This window comes from Phyllobates terribilis, unplaced genomic scaffold (assembly GCF_046119375.1).
Source record: "Phyllobates terribilis strain yellow unplaced genomic scaffold, ASM4611937v1 Scaffold_246__1_contigs__length_2949330, whole genome shotgun sequence".
NCBI classification, from domain to species: domain Eukaryota; kingdom Metazoa; phylum Chordata; class Amphibia; order Anura; family Dendrobatidae; genus Phyllobates; species Phyllobates terribilis.
In genome coordinates this window covers 923533-944427 of record NW_027363006.1, presented here as the reverse complement: position 1 = coordinate 944427, position 20895 = coordinate 923533, and the positions used below count along the sequence as shown (strand labels likewise).

Sequence of the window (20895 nt, the reverse complement as noted above, 5' to 3'; positions counted from 1 at the left end):
GCAGCGCCGCTCCCCGGTCCTCCCTTCACACCCTAGCCGCTGATGTCCCCACAGTATCCGCATGGTGTTACAAAGATCCGGACATTTGTGTTAAAAATCGCTGATTGGTCGCCGGCGGTGCCCGCGACCAATCACCGATTTGGGCGCCAAATTTAAATATCGGCCGCGACCAATCACCGAACTTGGCTCCACATTTAAACACCGCTGTACTGATTGGTCGCGGCCGATATTTAAATTTGGCGCCCAAATCGGTGATTGGTCGCGGGCAGCGGCCGCGACCAATCAGCAGAGCGGTGTTTAACTTTAGCGCCAAGATCACTGATTGGTTGCGTGCGGAGAGCGCAACCAATCAGCGAATCATATTGGTGAGGAGCGGGGAGCGGAATCGTATTAGTGAGGACCGGGGAGCGCCGCTGCCTGTGCGGCTACTTCCGCTGTGAGAACCCGGGACATGAGCGACTGCTCGCAGCAGAAGTATCCCGACCCGCAGCGCCGCTCCCCGGTCCTCCCTTCACACCCTAACCGCTGATCTCCCCACAGTATGCGCATGGTGTTACAAAGATCCGGACATTTGTGTTAAAAATCGCTGATTGGTCGCTGGCGCTGCCCGCGACCAATCACTGATTTGGGCGCCAATTTTAAATATCGGCCGCGACCAATCAGCACAGCGGTGTTTAAATCTGGAGCCAAGATTGGTGATTGGTCGCGTCCGATATTTAAATTTGGCGCCCAAATTGGTGATTGGTCGCGGGCAGCGCCAGCGACCAATCAGCGATTTTAACACAAATGCCGCGACCAATCAGCAGTATTGTCGCCAAATTTAAACACCTCTTTGCTGATTGGTCGCGGTCGCGACTAATCAGCGATTTTGGTGCCAAATTTAAACACGCTCTCCATTCCTCACTAACACGGTTCGCTGATTGGTCGCGGCCGCCGCCCGCGACCAATCAGCGATTTTGGCGCCAAATTCAAACACCGTTCTGCTGATTGGTCGCGGCCGCCATCCGCGACTAATCAGCGAGATTGGCGCCAAATTTAAACAACGCTCTGCTGATTGGTCGAGGCCGGCGACCGCGACCAATCAGCAGAGCGATGCAGAGCGGGGTTTAAATTTGGCCCCAAAGTCGCTGATTAGTCGCGTATGACGACCACGACCAATCAACAGAGCGTTGTTTAAATTTTGCGCCAAAATCGCTGATTGGTCGCGGCCGTCAGACGCGACTAATCAGCGACTTTGGGGCCAAATTTAAACCCCGCGCTGCATCGCTTTGCTGATTGGTCGCGGTCGGCGGCCGCGACCAATCAGCAGTATTGGCGCCAAATTTAAACACCGCTCTGCTGATTGGTCGCGACTAATCAGCGATTTTGGTGCCAAATTTAAACACGCTCTCCAGTCCTCACTAACACGGTTCGCAGATTGGTCGCGGCCGCCGCCCGCGACCAATCACCGATATTGCCGCCAAATTTAAACACCGCTTTGCTGATTGGTCGCGGTTGCCGAACGCGACCAATCAGCGATTTGGGCGCCAAATTTAAACGCCGCTCTGCTAATTGCGCCCCGTCGGCCGCATACCTATTCTAGAATACCCGATGCGTTCGAATCGGGCCACCATCTAGTATACAGAATAATACAGATACTGAGAATTACACCCAGTATACAGGACAAGAGAACTGGTACTGTGCAGTGTATATATACAGAATAATACAGATACTGAGAATGACACCCAGTATAATATATAGAATAATACAGATACTGAGAATTACACCCAGTATAAAATACAGAATAATACAGATACTGAGAATTACACCCAGTATACAGGACAAGAGAAGTGGTACTGTGCAGTGTATATATACAGAATAATACAAATACTGAGAATTACATCCACGATTCAGGACAGGAGAAGTGGTACTGTGCAGTGTATATATACAGAATAATACAGATACTGAGAATTACATCCACTATACAGGACAAGAGAAGTGGTACTGTGCAGTGTATATATACAGAATAATACAGATACTGAGAATGACACCCAGTATACAGGACAAGAGAAGTGGTACTGTGCAGTGTATATATACAGAATAATACAGATACTGAGAATTACATCCACTATACAGGACAGGAGAAGTAGTACTGTGCAGTGTATATATACAGAATAATACAGATACTGAGAATTACATCCACTATTCAGGACAGGAGAAGTGGTACTGTGCAGTGTATATATACAGAATAATACAGATACTGAGAATTACATCCACTATACAGGACAAGAGAAGTGGTACTGTGCAGTGTATATATACAGAATAATGCAAATACTGAGAATTACATCCACAATTCAGGACAGGAGAAGTGGTACTGTGCAGTGTTTATATACAGAATAATACAGATACTGAGAATTACATCCACTATACAGGACAAGAGAAGTGGTACTGTGCAGTGTATATATACAGAATAATACAGATACTGAGAATTACATCCACTATACAGGACAAGAGAAGTGGTACTGTGCAGTGTATATATACAGAATAATACAGATACTGAGAATGACACCCAGTATAATATACAGAATAATACAGATACTGAGAATTACACCCAGTATAATATACAGAATAATATTGACGCGCCCCTGGGCCTACTTGGTGTAGCGTTGCGCACGCGGGGACTACCTGGAGCCGGGCCTGTTGGGGGTAGTAGTCTCGTGGCGGTGACCCGGTCCGTGCCCAGGGAGTCAAACTGTGTGGCTGAGTATTAGCAGTAGATGTTGGAGGACTACGCCACCCGTTGAACGCAGCTATGGAGCTGCCGCTGCAGGGCAGACCGCTGAGGCCGGTGGAAGGATTGTGCAGCGTGGATGGTATAACCCCCAACGGGAGGGGTATGGCCTCAGGGCAGCCGACGTGGATGAAGGGGGTAGCAGGAACCACTCAGAGACGGTGCGGTGTAGTTTTGGGTCTTTACTGGTGACAAGGTAGACCCTCCCGGAGTACTGGCTAGCGATCGGGGCCTGGTCAGTCCGTGAGCTGATGGGATCTCCCCTGGCCAGGCGGAGTTGTAGGCCTCCCCAACTAATCGTACTCTTCTGGCTACCTTGCTAGAGGCTGATAAAAGTAGCCCACGTCCCTAAGTGTACCGTGTGGTGCTCACCCGTATGGCCGGTGACTCGGGGCCTTCTGGTAGCTTCCGCTCCACGTCGCGGTGCTGGTCCCTTGCGTGTGACCGTGCCTTCGGGTTTCTTGGCCAGAGGACCTGAAATCCCCTGCCAGGCGGTTTCTGCTGCTGGGTAAGGATTAATCCCCACAGCCTCGGACTCCGGGTCCGGTAAGAACTCTTCAATCAGGGCAAGCTCTACAGCTTCCAGCCCCTGATCTCTTTTAGCACAGCTCCCACAGAGCTCCTGATCTTTCTTTCCCTAAAGCTGCTCCACTACAGACCAGACTGTGTCTCTGTCTGTGTTCTCTGCTCTTTCTTTCTCTAACCCTGCCTCAGCCCTAGTTTTATATAGGGGAAGTTCTTCCCCTCCCAGGACTGGGCAGGAGGTGTGGCATGCATAGGATTCCTGACCAGGAGACCTCCCACCTGCTCACAGACGTAATATTGCTATTACTGTGGAAACCAGACCCCTGGGGTGCCACAATATAGATACTGAGAATTACATCCACTATACAGGACAGGAGAAGTGGTACTGTGCAGTGTATATATACAGAATAATACAGATACTGAGAATTACATCCACTATTCAGGACAGGAGAAGTGGTACTGTGCAGTGTATATGTATTTCACCCAAAATTGTACTAATAAAAGCATCATCTAGCCAAGGCAAAAATAAGCCATCACACAGCTCCAGTATATAGAGGAAATGTCCAGTGCGCTGTAGTATATAGAGGATGTGTCCCGTGTGGTGTAGTATATAGAGGATGTGTCCCGTGTGGTGTAGTATATAGAGGATGTGTCCCGTGTTGTGTAGTATGTTATGCACACACCTGGGCTGACTGGCATGTGCGTGATTTAGTGATTCCACTGTGCCATGAACCGGAGAGTGTCTGGAGGGGCGTAACTAAGTATCAACCCGATCCGACCAAGTTCGCACGACGGCTAACGACGCCGTGCACCAGGGAGGAACCGAGCAGTGGGACCAGGTGCTACTCCAGGCCAGATCCCGGACACGGCTGTTGACCCACACCGGGGAATACAGGAACAGGCGGGTTAGTCTTGCACACAGACAGGTGGGTATTGGCATGCACGGCTGGAGTGCAGACAGGAGGATACTGGCAGGCACGGCTGTTATGCAGACAGGAGGGTACTGACCAGTGCGGCTGGCGTGCAGACGGGGAGGTACTAGCAGGTTGAAGCACAGGCTGGATAGAGTCCAGTACAGAATGGGATACAGGAACAGAACCGCAGATGCGGTAGACAAGCAGAGCAGAGAGGTACCACCGGAGTGGTGGGAAAGGCGGAGCAGAGAGGTACCGCTGGAGCTGTGAGCAAGCAGAGCAGTTAGAAACCGCCGGAGCGGTGAGCAAGGCAGAGCAGGCAGGAACCGCCGGAGCGGTGAGCAAGGCAGAGCAGGCAGGAACCGCCGGAGCAGTGAGCAAGGCAGAGTAGGCAGGAACCGCTGGAGCGGTGAGCAAGGCAGAGCAGGCAGGAACCGCCGGAGTGGTGAGCAAGGCAGAGCAGACAGGAGCCGCCGGAGTGGTGAGCAAGGCAAAGCAGGCAGGACCCGCCGGAGCGGTGAGCAAGGCAGAGCAGGCAGGAACCGCTCGAGTGGTGAGCAAGGCAGAGCAGGCAGGACCCGCCGGAGCGGTGAGCAAGGCAGAGCAGGCAGGAACCACTGGAGCGGTGAGCAAGGCAGAGCAGGCAGGAACCGCCGGAGCGGTGAGCAAGGCAGAGAAGAGGGGACAGGGCTCTGTTCACACAGAACAGACTGGAAGGGAAAGGCAGAACCAGATATACACAATATACTTGCAATGAAGTAGCGAGTGGACTCTTAACTCACAAACGGAAGTACAGCGACAACGAGTAGGAGTTAGGTGCAGGTTCAGACTCTGCAGAAAAAGGGAAGGTACGGACATAGAGAAAAACAGGTAACAGGCTTGGAGAGTGTTCAGACAGGAACTGAGTGTTCAGACAGGAACTGACACTGCAGCGAGATACAGGAGCGAGTCTGGGTATGCGGCCCCCAGAATGGCGGACAAACAGGCTAGAAGACACAGATAACAGGTCTGGGTATGCGGCCCCCAGAAGGCGGGACGAACAGGCTAGGAGCGTGTTCAGACAGGCCTGGGAATACAGCCTCCAGGAAGGCGGACAGGCAGGAAAAACAGAACAGGACCGGGCACATCAGGCAAGAAGCCCTCGGAGGATAAGAGTTGCTCAGGCACCAGCTTCAAGGTGGAGCTGGTTTAAATATCCAGTGACAGACAGAAATAGGCTGAGGACGCATTAGGGGTGTGCCCACAACAGCTACAAAAAACAGGAAGTAACCGGGCTGCTGCCCTAAGCAGTCAGAACAGAGACAAACAGACAGCATGAATAGAAGCCAGACTAGCAGACTGGACTGAAGATCAAGTTTGCAATCTTGCATAGTGAGAGATGGTGCACCATGCAAGCCCGCCACCAGGTATGTTACAGTGTATATAGAGGATCTGTCCCGTGTGGTGTAGTATATAGAGGATGTGTCCCGTGTGGTGTAGTATATAGAGGATGTGTCCCGTGTGGTGTAGTATATAGAGGATGTGTCACATGATGCGTAGTATATAGAGGATGTGTCCCTTGTGGTGTAGTATATAGAGGATCTGTCAGCTCTCCTGTGTGGTGTAGTATATAGAGGATCTGTCCTGTGCGCTGTAGTATATAGAGGATGTGTCCCGTGTGGTGTAGTGTACAGAGGATCTGTCGGCTCTCCTGTGGGGTGTAGTATATAGAGGATCTGTCCTGTGCGCTGTAGTATATAGAGGATGTGTCCCGTGTGGTGTAGTATATAGAGGATCTGTCCCGTGTGGTGTAGTATATAGAGGATGTGTCCCGTGTGGTGTAGTATATAGAGGATGTGTCCCATGTGGTGTAGTATATAGAGGATGTGTCACATGATGTGTAGTATATAGAGGATGTGTCCCTTGTGGTGTAGTATATAGAGGATCTGTCAGCTCTCCTGTGTGGTGTAGTATATAGAGGATCTGTCCTGTGCGCTGTAGTATATAGAGGATGTGTCCCTTGTGGCGTAGTATATAGAGGATGTGTCACATGATGTGTAGTATACAGAGGATCTGTCCCGTATGGTGTAGTGTATAGAGGATCTGTCGGCTCTCCTGTGTGGTGTAGTATATAGAGGATCTGTCCCGTGTGGTGTAGTGTATAGAGAATCTGTCGGCTCTCCTGTGTGGTGTAGTATATAGAGGATCTGTCCTGTGTGGTGTAGTATATAGAGGATCTGTCCCATGTGGTGTAGTATATAGAGGATCTGTGCCGTGTGGTGTAGTGTATAGAGGATCTGTCGGCTCTCCTGTGTGGTGTAGTATATAGAGGATGTGTCACTTGTGGTGTAGTATATAGAGGATGTGTCCCGTGTGGTGTAGTATATAGAGGATGTGTCCTGTGTGGTGTAGTATATAGAGGATGTGTCCCGTGTGGTGTAGTGTATAGAGTATCTGTCGGCTCTCCTGTGTGGTGTAGTATATAGAGGATCTGTTCTGTGCGCTGTAATATATAGAGGATGTGTGGCGCCCTGCTGCGCAATAGTGCCACAGATCCTAGAGGGGTGCTTGGACGGATTTCTCCACAAGAGGCCCTCAGAGCATACACACACCTCCACCCTACCTCAGACCACCAGACGGAGCCCGGATAGGGACATATATATACGGAGGGTGGAGTTAGGCAGGCAGAACAGAGCAGGAAGCTCCTGCAAGTACAGCCTGTGAGTCTGCTGCAGCCACAGAGCAGAACAGTCTAGTTGTGTTTTAGTGTAGGCTCAGACACAGAAACAGGTCTGCAGCCAGTTCCTGCAGGAGTCAGTCTGCAGAGGTAGGCCAAGCTAGACTCAAGTAGCTCAGGTTAGTGAGCTTAAGGTGTACCAACGCCATAAGAGAGGTGAAGCGCAGCCTGCCAGCTGCTAGTGTGTATAGCCTAGTGAGGGCCCCGAGTAGGCTGAAGGCTAGTGGAGTGAGTAGCATTGGGGGCAGAGGAGCTGTACAAGCTCACCCCAGAAACATATACCGGACACCGGGTCCGCGTCTACAGGGCCATATATTCCCCTGTAGAGACAACCGGATTCCCTGGAAGACTTCAGGTCCCAGGATCACCCAAGAGCTGATACGTACCAGAGCCAGGAGTCACGGAGGCCCCGCAAGCAGGGAGTGTGAACTCCAAGAGAAGGCCCTATCAGAAGATCAGCAGGTGCAGGACAGTGACAAAGTTAGGCCTAGCTCCAGGCAGGTCAGAAACTTACTACACAAAGGCAAGAAACAGGAGGCCCTATACCTGCTCACTGGGGAGAATCCTGATATGCACCCTTCACCCTATAGTGCTCCGGAATGTGACTGAATTTCCACCAGTAAAAGGTACTGAAGTGAACTGTGTGTGGTTGCCAATCCTTCTTCAGACCCGGCTGGGTCCCCTCTGTCCTGCATCCCTACATTTACACTGCCCTGAGGCCCAGCTCCACCTGTGGGGAGCTATACCACCCAAGCTGCCTTAACACCGGCCTCAGCGAACTGCCGCAGCGCTGGTGATCCTCACCAGACACCACAGGTGGCGTCACGAACTTTCACATAATTATCCACCTTTTTAAAGAGAGGCCCAGGGTACGGGCCCGGGAGCCGACTACCGCGACATCCCCCAAGGCCAGGCATCAAGGCCCAGGCGCCAAGTACATCCCCATCCCCTGGGCTCGTCATCTCTTTCCTGGCGTCACGAACAGGATAGCGTGCCCGCGGCTATGGAAGGAGTTGTGCCCGTTGCCACCGGGTACTGTGCGCCTTTATTCACGAACTGTATATTGTACTGTGGCGAAGATTGATGCCATTGTTACGTCACTGTGCGAGAAGAAGGGCGTAACCACGCGAAAACTAGGAGGCGTACCTGTGTAACCGCGCGAAGTCTCTGACACGCCCCACGCACTGACGCAGCGTCAGGTCCTGGCAGGAAGCCCCAACGCACGCTCTGACGTAAGACGAGAAGCGACGCAAGGTCCTATCCGACGACCGTCACCTGCAGAGCTGCGGCCTACGGAAAAAGAAGGTAGGCCACGGTTCGCTAGGGGGATGCCAGGATGTCGCAGGAGCAGCCCGATACCGGGGTTCGGGTCGAGAACCCCGATGATCCCACCGGGGATGATGCCGCGCGGGATGGAGCAACCGCCCCATCAACAGGGCCTGTAGCGCCTATCGTACCATTGACTTTACAGTACATGCCTGGAGCAAAGTGGCTCCCCCAGTACAGCGGCAAGCCAGACACCCTGTCTGGATTCAAGCGAAAAATATGCAGCATACTGGACATGTATTCTATGATGGGCAAACAAAGAGCTGCACTTGTTGTGGGACAATTGACTGGTGCTGCGGAGAGAGAAGTAGAGACTTGGTCAGCCGCAGACCAGGAGTCAGTGTCCGTAATCTTCAAAAAGTTACAAACTTCTTTGAGGCAGACCTCCAGATGAGGTTCTACCACTGCTCACAGAAACCGGTGGACAGTGTTCGGGACTATGCCTGCCGTTTGCAAGGGGCCCTGCGGGCTCTGAAACAGGTCAGTCCAACCAGCATAACTGATGAAAGTAAAATGCTAAAAGAACAATTTGTCCGGGGGCTGAGGTCCCAAGAGGAGAGCAGGACTGTGCGTTGGTGGTCCTTGGATCATCCAGATGCTACCTTTAAGGACATGGCTATAAAGGAACTGCAACCCCTGGAAACAGCAGATACTGCTATACAACATTACCAGGGTAGGGCCACTCCAACGCCCGCAGCACCCACCTTTTCCCCACTGGCTAATGAAGCTAAAGTGCAGGCAGCGCCCCCTTGTGAGCTGGACAGTCTGGGCTCAGAAGTGCGCCAGCTGACTAAAAACCTGGTCACTCTGATGAGTGCCCTGCAGCTACGGACGGAGCCAGAGACGGAGGGAAGGATCCTGCTAGCCGACTGCCCTGAGGATGTCCCCTGGATGAGAGGAAGGAGGAGGACGCCGTCGCCCCGGAGGAGGACAACGCCGCCCGGGAGGAGGAAAACGCCACCTCGTGGAAGGACCAACAATCAGCGCCACCCTCAACGAGAGTTTGTCAGCCACCGCTGCCAGAAGGCAGGCCACACAGTGCGCAATTGCCCTTTAAAAGAGCAAACCCTCGGTCCGAGGGTCAACACCCTGGAATAGACTCAGCAGGCCCCTCAGACTGGCACAGCAGGTTCGTGGGAGGAAGACCTTTCCTGTCCATAATCCTGGACGACATTGAGATACCTGCCCTGCTGGACACTGGATCTCAGGTAACCATAATGCCTGATGCCCTTTACAAGAGATTCTGGTCCATGGACAATCTCCAACCCCCAGATACAGATTTCTCCGTTTATGCCTCTAACAACCTCCCTCTTAACCTAGTCGGGGTTAAGGATGTGGCGGTAAAGGTGGGGAGAGTGGAGCTGAAGGACCAGGGGTTCATTGTAGTAGAGACTCTCTCTGATGAGAATGGACTGTATATGGTACCAGGTACTAATATTGTTGATAACTGTTTGGAGGAAGTGGTGTTTTTACTCCAACAGCTCGCTGACGTCGCCAGACCGGGGCAGAGGAGAGCCCTCCAGAAGGAGATTCGAGCCCTGATGTACCAGCAGCAAGTAAAGTTATCCGGTGGTGAGATTGGTAATGTGCGGGTAGCAGACCCGATGCCCATTGTGATTCCCCCAATGAGTGAAATGCTTATATGGTGTAGAGCAGCAATAGGTCTTAAAGGACAGAGTTACCAGGCGGTAGTAGAACCCCTTAGCTCAGAGCACAGACCTACACTCTTAACTGCCAGAGGGGTAGTGGATGTACGCAATGGGAGGGTGCCCGTCCGTCTTCTCAACTATGGGGAAGACGAGGTCAGATTACCACGATATACCACTGTTGCCAAGTTACATGCTGTAAATAACAACTCCATCCACACGGTGGAGTCCTTAACCTCCCCAGACCAAGTGGAGGATAATGACCCGGCAACCCAGGTGGAGGACTGGTGTCAACAGATCCATGTTGGGACAGACACCACTCCAGCTCACCAGAAACAGGGGGTACACCGGGTGGTTCAGGAATACGCGCAGGTATTCAGCAAGCACCCACTTGACTTTGGGAGGATTTAGGGGGTACAACATCACATCCCCACAGGCAACCATCCCCCCATCAAAGAACGGTACAGGCCTATACCACCAGCACACTACCAGAAAGCCAAGGAGATGTTGCACGACATGAAAAAGGCAGGGTAGTAAGGGATAGTTGTAGTCCCTGGGCAGCTCCCCTAGTGTTAGTCAGGAAGAAGGATGGAAGCATGAGGATGTGTGTAGATTACAGAAAAGTAAATCGCATTACACATAAAGATGCATACCCTTTATCACGAATAGAGGAATCCCTGGCTGCCTTAAAGTCTGCAAATCAAATTACTTTTCCACCCTTGACCTCACTAGTGGGTACTGGCAAGTAGCTGTGGCTGAGGAGGATAGGGAGAAGACGGCCTTCACCACCCCGATGGAACTCTGCGAGTTCAACAGTATGCCGTTTGGACTCTGCAATGCACCTGGAACGTTTCAGAGATTGATGGAGTGCTGCCTGAGACACCACAACTTCGAGACTGTGTTACTATACCTGGACGACGTGATTGTGTACTCCAAGACGTATGAGGACCACTTGAAGCACCTGGCGGAGGTATTTGAGTCACAGTCCCAGTATGGGATGAAGCTGAAGCCCTCAAAGTGCCACCTGCTCAAGAGAAAGGTACAGTACCTGGGGCACATTGTCAGTCCAGAGGGAGTGGCACCAGACCCGGAGAAGGTCACTGCCATCCAGAAATGGCCGGAGCCGAAGAACCTCAAGGAGGTACGTCAGTTCCTGGGACTAGTAGGATACTACCGGAGGTTTGTAAAAGATTACACCAAGAAAGCAGCGCCTCTGCAAGACCTCCTGGTAGGACAGTCCCCCCAAAGGCAGAAATCCCCCATTCCACTGGGGTGAGGAGCAAGCCGAATCATTTCAAGAGATGAAGGAGATACTGACAGGCGACGAGATCCTAGCCTACCCTGACTACAGCCAACCGTTCTTGCTGTATACTGATGCCAGCAATGAAGGATTAGGAGCTGTCCTAAGTCAGAAGCAGAATGGCCTAGAGAAAGTGACAGCCTATGCAAGCAGGAAGCTCCGCCCGACTGAGAGGAACCCAGAGAACTATAGCAGCTTCAAGTTAGAGTTCCTGGCCTTGGTCTGGGCCATCACTGAAAGGTTCAAGCACTACTTAGCCTCCAGCAAGTTCACTGCCTACACTGACAATAACCCCCTGACTCATCTTGAAACAACCAAGCAAGGAGCCATGGAACAGCGATGGATGGCTCGGCTGTCCAATTACCAATTCACAATTAAATACCGGGCGGGCCGCAAGAACGCCAACGCCGATGCCCTGTCCAGGATGCCTCACCAGTCAGACACAGAAGAAGAAGTGGATGACCTGGAGGAGATTGAGCTACCTGCCTTTCACCGGAATGGGATGATCCACGAGTAATGAGCCTCCAGGAGGCAGCGTGGTAAGACGTTAAACCCTTTGCCTCACCACAGCTGGAAGGAGACCAAGGACAGCGACCTGGTTGTCAGCCGTATCAAGGAGCTGATAACCCAAGAAGGTTCCTCCCTGGAGAAAGATGCATCTTTCCAAGCAAAACAGCTGTGGAATGAGAGAAGCCGGCTGTTCATCTATCGAGAGAAGCTGTGCCGGAGGTACATCAATCCCAAGACCCACGAGATGGTATGGCAGATAGTGGTCCCCAAGATGGACATCCAGATGGTGTTGGAGGCCTACCACAATCAGGCGGGGCACTTTGGCTGGAAAAAGCTAGAAACCCTGCTAAAGTGTCGATTCTACTGGGTGGGAATGCGCAGCTCCATTGAGAAGTGGTGCAGAGACTGTGGATCCTGTAGCCTCAGAAGAAAAGACTACAGCAGCCAGAAGGCGCCCCTGCAACCCATCAAGATGGCTTGACCCCTGGAGATCGTGGCGCTGGACCATGTCAAGCTGTCACCCAGCAGGTCAGGGTACTCCTATGCCCTGACCATGGTAGATCACTACTCCAGGTTCCTGGTGGTCGCCCCTGTCAAAGACCTGACGGCAGAAACAGCAGCAAAAACGTTCCAAGCATATTTCTGCAGACCCCATGGATACCCTGAGCAGGTGCTGACAGACCAAGGCCCAGCCTTCGAGGCCGAGTTGTTCAAAGAGTTCTGCCATTTGTATGTGTGTAGGAAGATAAGAACTATACCGTACCACCCCCAAACCAATGGTCTCTGTGAAAAGATGAACAACATTGTCATCGACCTGCTGAAGACCTTACCACTTGAGGAGAGAAATCAGTGGCCAGACCTACTACCTGACCTGGTAGATCTGTACAATCACATACCTATGAGTTCCACCAATTGCACTCCAGCATATCTCATGCGAGCAAGACCAGGAAAGTTGCCCATGGACCTGGAGCTTGGTGTTGCAGAACCAGAAGCAGATATGTCCACTGAGGACTGGGACACGTCCAGACAGGAGCAGTACAGAAGAGTACAAGCCTGTGTCGAAGACAGTCTCGCTAGGGTGAAGGACAAGCAGGAAGACCACTATAATAAGAGTGCGCCAGCAGAACCCTTCACACCAGGATAAGTGGTATTGAAAAGGAAAAGGAGAAACCACAAACTTGATGACCAGTGGGAGACAGAACCCTACCCTGTGTTGAATTTATAGGTTTGATAACAGGAAGACGTGTTTGATTAGCAAAGATGAAGGAAGAACAACTGCAACGGTATCTAGAGACCACCTGAAGTTGTGTCCAGAACTGCTAAAGCCCCAAGAAGAAGTGCCTCTCATCACCCCGGAGGAACCTGAAGAAGCAGTAATACATACTGATTTAGGAGATTTCCCGGCAGATTGGCCTCAAATAGGAGGAGCAGTCATAATCCCAGTACTCCACTTCTTTCGACAGCCAGAAGACCCTCCACAGCCAGATGAACCTGTAAGTGTTGCAGAAGAGCCTAGTGCTGCAGAAGAGTCAGCTCAAGAAGAATCCCCGGACGAAGCATCCCCGGCAGGAGCAGAGCAAGAAGGCCCAGCCAATGGTGAACTTGCCAGGCCAAAGGGAGGTTAAGGCAGTTTTTCAATACCATCACTAGTAGAACAAATCGGGTAACTGACAACACAGATACCACACATTCTATGAAGAATCCTTTATCGTGATTAGTAATTCTTCTATATAAAGTAAATGACATGTGGGAGTATGGTGATGATTACCGCACCCATCCTTCTAAAATAATTCCAGTGCAGAAGAACAGCATGTAGTCTGACCTGGGTATCAGGGGTGTATTAAGGATAGCCAGGGCCCCGCGTGGCCCCCCCACGTGACGGGTCGGAGGTCACCATATACCTGAAACATTATTATTGAAAAAAATAGCTGCCGAGTGAAACTAACCTAAAAAACATCCATTAATCTAAAATTTACCTTCAGTTAAAAAAAATACTTTACCCATAGTATTGAACAGACCAACTTTAATATGTAATCAAGTCTCTTGCCAATTTTCACAAGGTTTTCATATCAATAGTGCAACAAACACAGAATACAGTAGAAAATATTAACAATATAACACTTCCATTACAATAGAAACATCAGTCATTATATCAATAAAGTGTCAAATGCATAACAATAAATAAATATATATTTTTCAAAAGCTGTCAGAACCATAAACTGTAGAAGCAAAGTATCCTCTCCCTAAGCCTAAGCTCCAGCATACCAGATAGTTTTGGGGTATGTTACTTGCTACATTTAATAGGTTAATTTGAACTTTAGCCTAGGGATGTTAGTAAAGATTTGTCTCTGGAAGTGTCACCCATTTCCCCTGTATGAGGTTGACCAACCAAACTGGAGGCATGAAGGAAAAAAAAAAGAAAAACCAACAGATTAAGGCAAGACCTCACCTTTTCTGAGTAATATAAGACTCATGTTTAAAGCAATACTGCAGTTTTTTTGTATTACGGCACTGGAGTAGAGCCACTAATCTAAGTTCCCTGCCCCTAGTCTCATCCTTACCAACCGGCATCTTCATCTGTATTCCGTGAGGCTCCTGACGTTCTCCAGCAGTTTGTGACCTGCCAGCTTGCTCCAGTGTTTGCTGGCCTATCAGGAAGTCAGAACTCAATTTAAGCCCATGAGATCCAGAACAAGGCCAGCAACAGGCCCCCACACTTACACTGAGAGCTTCTGACCATTACTTCAGGTCAGTCCAAAGTTGCAGTCAAAACATGGCTGTGGGACTGAAGCGGCGCTGGGAAGAGCTGAAGACAGTGGCTAGTAAGTATAATAATAGGGTTAAGGGACCACTAGTTTAGTTGCACCACTCCAGCGCTGAAATAAAAGAAAACAAACCCTGGAGTGGGGCTTTAACCAGGTGACAAAACTGTCACTAGCAGTGATTACTGTGCAGGCGGAGGAGAGCAGAGGTGTGTGATTCCATATACTGCTCTGCATCTATCTCAGGCTGTGTGGAATAATGCCCTGGTACCTGAGGTAGATGCTGAGCGCTGTATGTGACACGTGCTGATCGGACACTGCAGCTCTCATCTCAGTACTGTCCTGCTGCTGTGAGACAAGAACTGTAATGTGCCATCAGCACTTGTAACAAACAGCGCTCAGCATTTAGCCCAGGTGCCTGAAAGTTATTCCCCAAAGCCTGGGATGGATGCAGAGCAGTATATAGAATCATACACCACTGCACAGCAATCAATAGAAGGCAGATTTTTTTTTTAACTAGTTAGACAAGAGTATTATATACAGAGAAAGCCAGCTCTCATATCCTCTGCGATTGTGCGCTTTATCCTCTGCCTGACACCTCCTGCACATTATTGGGTAACATCATACAGGGAAAAAAGTAAATGCCCCCTTAGTTGAAGGGGAAATTGGCATAAAGTTTTCAAGTAATTGTAAAAACTAAAAATGGCTGCTGTGTCAGTCTGTGTGTTTTGTGAGTAACTTACAGTTTGGCTGGTACTTTGAAGAGGAAACACACGATGGTATGTGCTGTGCTTGAATTTTCAATACCTAAAAGAAATGAGGCAAAAAATAATTTTTCTTAACATCTGTTTACACATATACATAGTAACAGTCATCCTTCAACCTTAAAAAATAAGTCCATCTAGTTCAAGCCATAGCCTAACATGCTGATCCAGAGGAAGGCAAAAAAAAACCATGTGGCAAACACTAAGCTCCACATTGGGGAAAAAAATTCCTTCCTGACTCCATACGACAATCAGACTAGTTCCCTGGATCAACGCCCTATCAAGGAATCTAGTATACAGTGCTGTGCAAATTAATTGGGACAAAGCCAAAAAAACCCATATTTTTGAATATTTAATAATAAAATGTTATAATGCACTGTTACATACAAATTATAGTAAGAAATATGTCCTCCTTTAGCAGATATGAGATTTTCAATGCGTTTTGGCATTGATTCTACCAAGTTTTTGCATAAATTCTTCCATTCTTCATCATGGAACCACACTTGTATGGCACTGTTTATCATGCGTTCTTTGGTTGTACAGTCCATTTTGCCAAGACGTCTCTTCACAATGCTCCACAAATTTTCTATAAGATTTAAGTCTGGTGAATTGCCAGGCCAGTCCAGCACTTTTACTTTATTTTCTTCCAGGAATTTCTTCACACACTTGGAATTGTGGCATGGAGAAAAAGTACACTAAACCACTCCTCACAGAAACAAGCTCTCAACTGAAGCTGAGGGGGCAGCTAGCTGTTATTTTCTGACTAAAACCAGTCAAACCACATTTTGTTACTCACGGTTGTACACTCACACCTGTTCAAAAATGTTAAAACTGGTTTGAATCACTGACTGGTAACCAACTTACGATTTTACTTAAAAAATGCTTTGTCCCAATTAATTTGCACAGCACTGTATATAATCTGTAATATTATACTTATTAAGAAAGGCATCCATGCCCTTCTTAAATGTTAGTAGTGAATCCCTCATTACAACATCATGCGGCAGAGAGTTCCATAGTCTCACTGCTCTTACAGTAAAGAATCCACGTCTGTGATTATCATTAAACCTTCTTTCCTCCAGATGTAGAAGATGCCCCCTTGTCCCCGTCTCAGGCCTCAGAGTAAAAAGATCAGTAGAAAGGTCTTTGTACTGTCCCCTCATATACTTGTACATAGTAATAAGATCACCCCTAAGCCTTCGTTTTTCCAAACTAAATAACCCCGAGTGAAATTGATAAGAAAGTGTGTGTCATATGCGAGTGTACTTGAGAAACACTTACTAGAAAGTCACTGGATCTCTGTTTTGTCTTTCTCCAAGAGCTTCTTGGTCCTGACACATGTTCCATTGATCAAAGCATGAGAGAAGTTCCTGCAGACAAACCCTGAAAAACATAATGCGAGTCAGTTCTGACCAGATTGTCATCTACTTTTCTCAGAACGTCTACTTCTACTTCTCTTAACGTGAGAAAATGGCTGTGGATTTTTAACATTTCTTTTACTTTGTTAGTCCCCTTAGGCAACTTGAAACTGAACGTTAGATCACTTGTCTATATTCAAAAGTACTTTTGCATTGCTACATATAAAATCACTATTGCCTGTGAAGCCCAACCACAGAATGACAGTGGCATGTGAAGAGAACCTAGTATGTCCATATCCTCAAACGCTATTGACGCACCCCCTGGGCAGCGGGGTACTCGCCAACCGGGCCTTGATGGATTTGGGGGATGTCACAGTGGCTGGCCCATTCCGTGACCCAGGGTGGTCAGTCCAAAAATAAAAGGGGGGATAAAAATGTAAACCAAAAAGGGGAAGTAGGGTAGGTTTGTAAATGTTCGTGACGCCACCCGTGGTACCCGGTAATGACTACTGGCGCTGTGACAGTCCTCTGAGGCCGGTGTTCCGGGCAGCTTAGTTGGTGCTACTCTCCACGGGTAGAGTAGGCCTCAGGGCAGTGTAGATGTGATGTAGAGTGGTGGCGGGTGCTGTGCCGCTGTAGAAAGAACAGGCAGAGATAGCGGTTGAAGTCATCCGAGTCTTTACTCACTTTTTATCAGCTCAGAGCTTCTCTCTGCTGTCACACGGCGAGCTGCGGCCGCCAGGGTGGGGCTCAGCACTTTCCAGGTAGTTCAGGAGCACCTGCCAGGACCCCGCTCTAGTGTGTTCCTCTCTTGCTCAACTTCTCCCGCCGTGTGTTCCCCACTGAGTCCCGTACGGGTGCTGCAATCTCTCTATGGGCAACGTGTAGTTCCCGGACCGACTGGGCGCCCTTTTTGGTGACTTGTGGTGAGGCTGAGGCGTAAGGCTGGGTCCCTCTGGGTAAATTCAGATTAGGGCATACAGGTGGCGACTCCGCTCCATCCATATCCCCCTGGGATCCACATAAGCCTCCGGATTCTTCCGACAGAGACGTGAAGTACAAAGTCAGATTGGGGACCGGTTACCCCTCTTGCGGCCGGGTCCCTCTGGCTAGGCCAGAATAAGGTATGCAGGTGGTGGCTCCGCTCTGTCCATATCCCCTGGGATCCTTTCGCCTGTGAATCTTGACTCCTCTGCTCCCCTCCTGGGCCTCCTACTCTCAGGACCCTGACCGAGACAGAGCCTACAGCAACTCTGCCCTGCTCCTCGTCTCGAGGCCTGAGACCGAGGACTGTGGACCCTCAGCTGGCTGCAGCGTTGTGCTGTCTACCGACCAACGACCCACAACCAAAGACAATGATACCAAGATGGCCTCCATATATATATGATCCAGCTAAGTGCTCAAAATAAATGCTTCCTCCACCCTCACTCACTACATGGTTCCCCCCAACTCCTCCATTCCGGCCCGGGGCGGCACTATGGTGCATATAGGCCCCCTTCAGAACTGGAGTGGTGTAGTGTTGAGTGTGTGTTTGGGGTCCTGTATGGTACTCCATCCTTACCTGGAAGAGGAGATATCACACCCTTAAGTGGGGTGCAATAACTCTGTGGCGACTGAGCCCGCAGGGGCGCCACATTATTGACCTGCAGTGCAGGTTAATAGTATAGAAAAGTGCCCAACCGCTGTACTGAACGTGCAGCTCATGGGAAAAAAATGGAATTTAAATCATTCCAAGAACCTTTACTGGCCTTCAGTCATACAGGTGTGTACAAAGCATCTACAATTGCAGCCCATAGCACTGCGAGTGGCTCCTGCAAGCACGTGTGACGCTCATAGCCCTCCCTGGGAAGATGGGGGGGTACTCGGAGCCGGGTCAGATGTTGGGGAATGTAGCCGTGGCCTGGACCCGTTCCGTGCCCAGGGCCGTCACATTAAAAGATTTAATGGGCTTTCAGGGTTGGTGTTAATCGAGTGGTTGTATTGACTACACCACCTGTGGTGCCTGGTGATTCTCCACCAGCTCTGCATTCAGTCCTCTGAAGCGGGATGTAGCGGCAGCAGAAGATGGTACTACTCTCCACAGGCGGAGCAGGGCCTCAGGGCAGAGAGGACAAGAGGATGGGAGCTGTTGTGGAAGATGTTGTGCGGTGTAGTGCGGTGCCGCGTTGCAATAAGAAACCGGAGGCCATAGGGGTAGTCTTCCAAGCTTTACTCACGGTAGAATGCTCAGCTGCAAGGCTTCTCCCTGCTCCTCACGGCACGCTGCGGCCACCAGGACCGGGGGTCCGACAACCGCCGGGTAGTTCAGGTGCTTTGGTCAGGACCCCGCACCAGAGTGTTCCTAGACTTTCCCACTAGGTCCTCTCCTGTCCGTTTGTGGTGCGTGTACTAAGGCCGGGTCTCCCTCTGGACTATGCACAGAACAAGGGTACGGGTGGCGACTCCGCTCCGTTACCCGGTGGGATCCACTGAGCCTCCGGGCTTCTCTGACTAAGACTTGTAATGACAGAGTCAGATATCGGGGACCGGTACCCCTTTTGCAGCAGGAATCCCTCAGACTAGGCCAGAATAGTGAGGACAGGTGGCGTATACCGCTCTGTCTTCATCCCCCTGGGATCCTTTTGCCTGCGGAGCTATACTCCTCCGCTCCCCTCCAGACCTTCTTAAGTAAGGACCTTGACCGGGTAGAGACAGCCGTTAACTCTTGCCCGTTCCTCAACTCAAGGCCAGAGTTCGAGGACCGTGTCCCCATCAACTGCAGGTTCACACAGAAAGCCACGTTCAGCGATGAAGATCACAATCAAAGACCTTGAACTTAAGATGGCTGGCTATTAAATATGAATTTAGTACGTGTAACCTCTAAGTGTATCCTCCACCCTCACCCACTACTAGGTTCCCCCTTACTTTGGTTCCCCCATCTCCACTTATCCCGGCTGGGGCAGCACCCTGGTGCCTTAAAGCCCCCCTACAGGTGGGAGAGATGTAGTGTTGAATGCAGAGGTGGGGTCCTGACAGCTGCACCATCTTTACCTCGAAGGAGAGATACCACACCTCATTAAAGAGATGCAGTACCCCTTTGGCGACCGAACCCTCAGGGGCGCCACACACGCCCTGGCACTTTGACTGATAGCTGACTCTACAGTGATGCACTGCATCGCGAGAGGTCAAATTGCTAGGGTGTGCTTACAGCAGCCACTCGCATGTATGACTGAAAACCGGCAGTTCTTGTGATGAAGTCTATTTCTCTCTTCTCATCTCTCAAACAATCCTGCTATTACATATAGACGCTCAAAAAAATTAAAATATCTTCTGGTAAACAGCCACCTTGGGGGGCCAGCAGCTAAGGGTTTATTTGGATCCAAGGGCCCAAGCTGGGGCTGCCACCCATGTGGCTCTTGCGTGGCGTGCCTCAATATAGAGTCTACGAAAATCTTTACAAATTCAAATGGTACGAAGCAATATAAGATTACTCATACTATCACATGTACCACAGTTGGGGTGATCTACAGTGCAAAATGCCCTTGCAACAGAATATATGTAGGCCTTACATCAAGAGAACTCCGAAGAAGAACTAGAGAACGCGTCTTGGATATCAAGGCAGCAAAAGAAATTTACAATGTGGATGAGCTCAAGACATTACCGCGTCACTTTATGAAGTTTCATAACAGTGACCCTTCTGGTCTCCAGTTGAGTGGTTTTGATAGGGTCTACCCAGGCACTAGAGGAGGTAACTGGAAAAAAATCCTGGCACAGAAGGAGGCAAGGGGGATCACTGTGTTGAACACCTTAACCCTCCATGGTCTCAATGAGACAAATAGTTTTGTTTCATTTCTTTAATATTGTTGGGTGGTTCCTAGTGGAGTGCATTGTATTATGGTCATTTTACTTTTAATCTTATTTTAATTGTTTTTATTCGTTTATACTTACGTTTTCTTCTTTCCTTCTCTTCTTAGTTCTTTCGCCTGACGTTTGCTATTTTTCAGAGTTGGTCATCTTCTTGAGCGTCATCATCACCAGTGCATTTGAACCTCTTTTTATATTTTAAAGAATTTAAATATCTTCTAGTAATATATGTATAATGTCATGCATTTATGTGCCCCATGCCTTTTTGTTATATAAATATATTTTTCATCTCATCATATTTTTCACTATATATTCACTAGCACAATTGCACTGTATGGGTCATATTATATGATAAGTGTCACACTATCCATCATATATCATAGATATATAATTTTTCATATGATATATATTCTCCTATAACATTTTCACGTTATTATCTCATATACGTCCCTGGTATCCTGTTA

General features: G+C 49.5%; 1 protein-coding gene across 1 annotated transcript in view; it reads left to right on the top strand.

Moving 5' to 3' along the window:
- The window catches only part of LOC141217706 (microtubule-associated serine/threonine-protein kinase 3-like), a 40561-nt gene extending 19928 nt beyond the window's left edge, over positions 1-20633 (top strand). The window contains exon 8 of the mRNA XM_073665841.1: positions 20542-20633. Coding sequence (XP_073521942.1) covers positions 20542-20633 — 92 coding nt within the window. The remainder of the gene's footprint in view (positions 1-20541) is intronic.
- Positions 20634-20895: the final 262 nt, after the last annotated feature.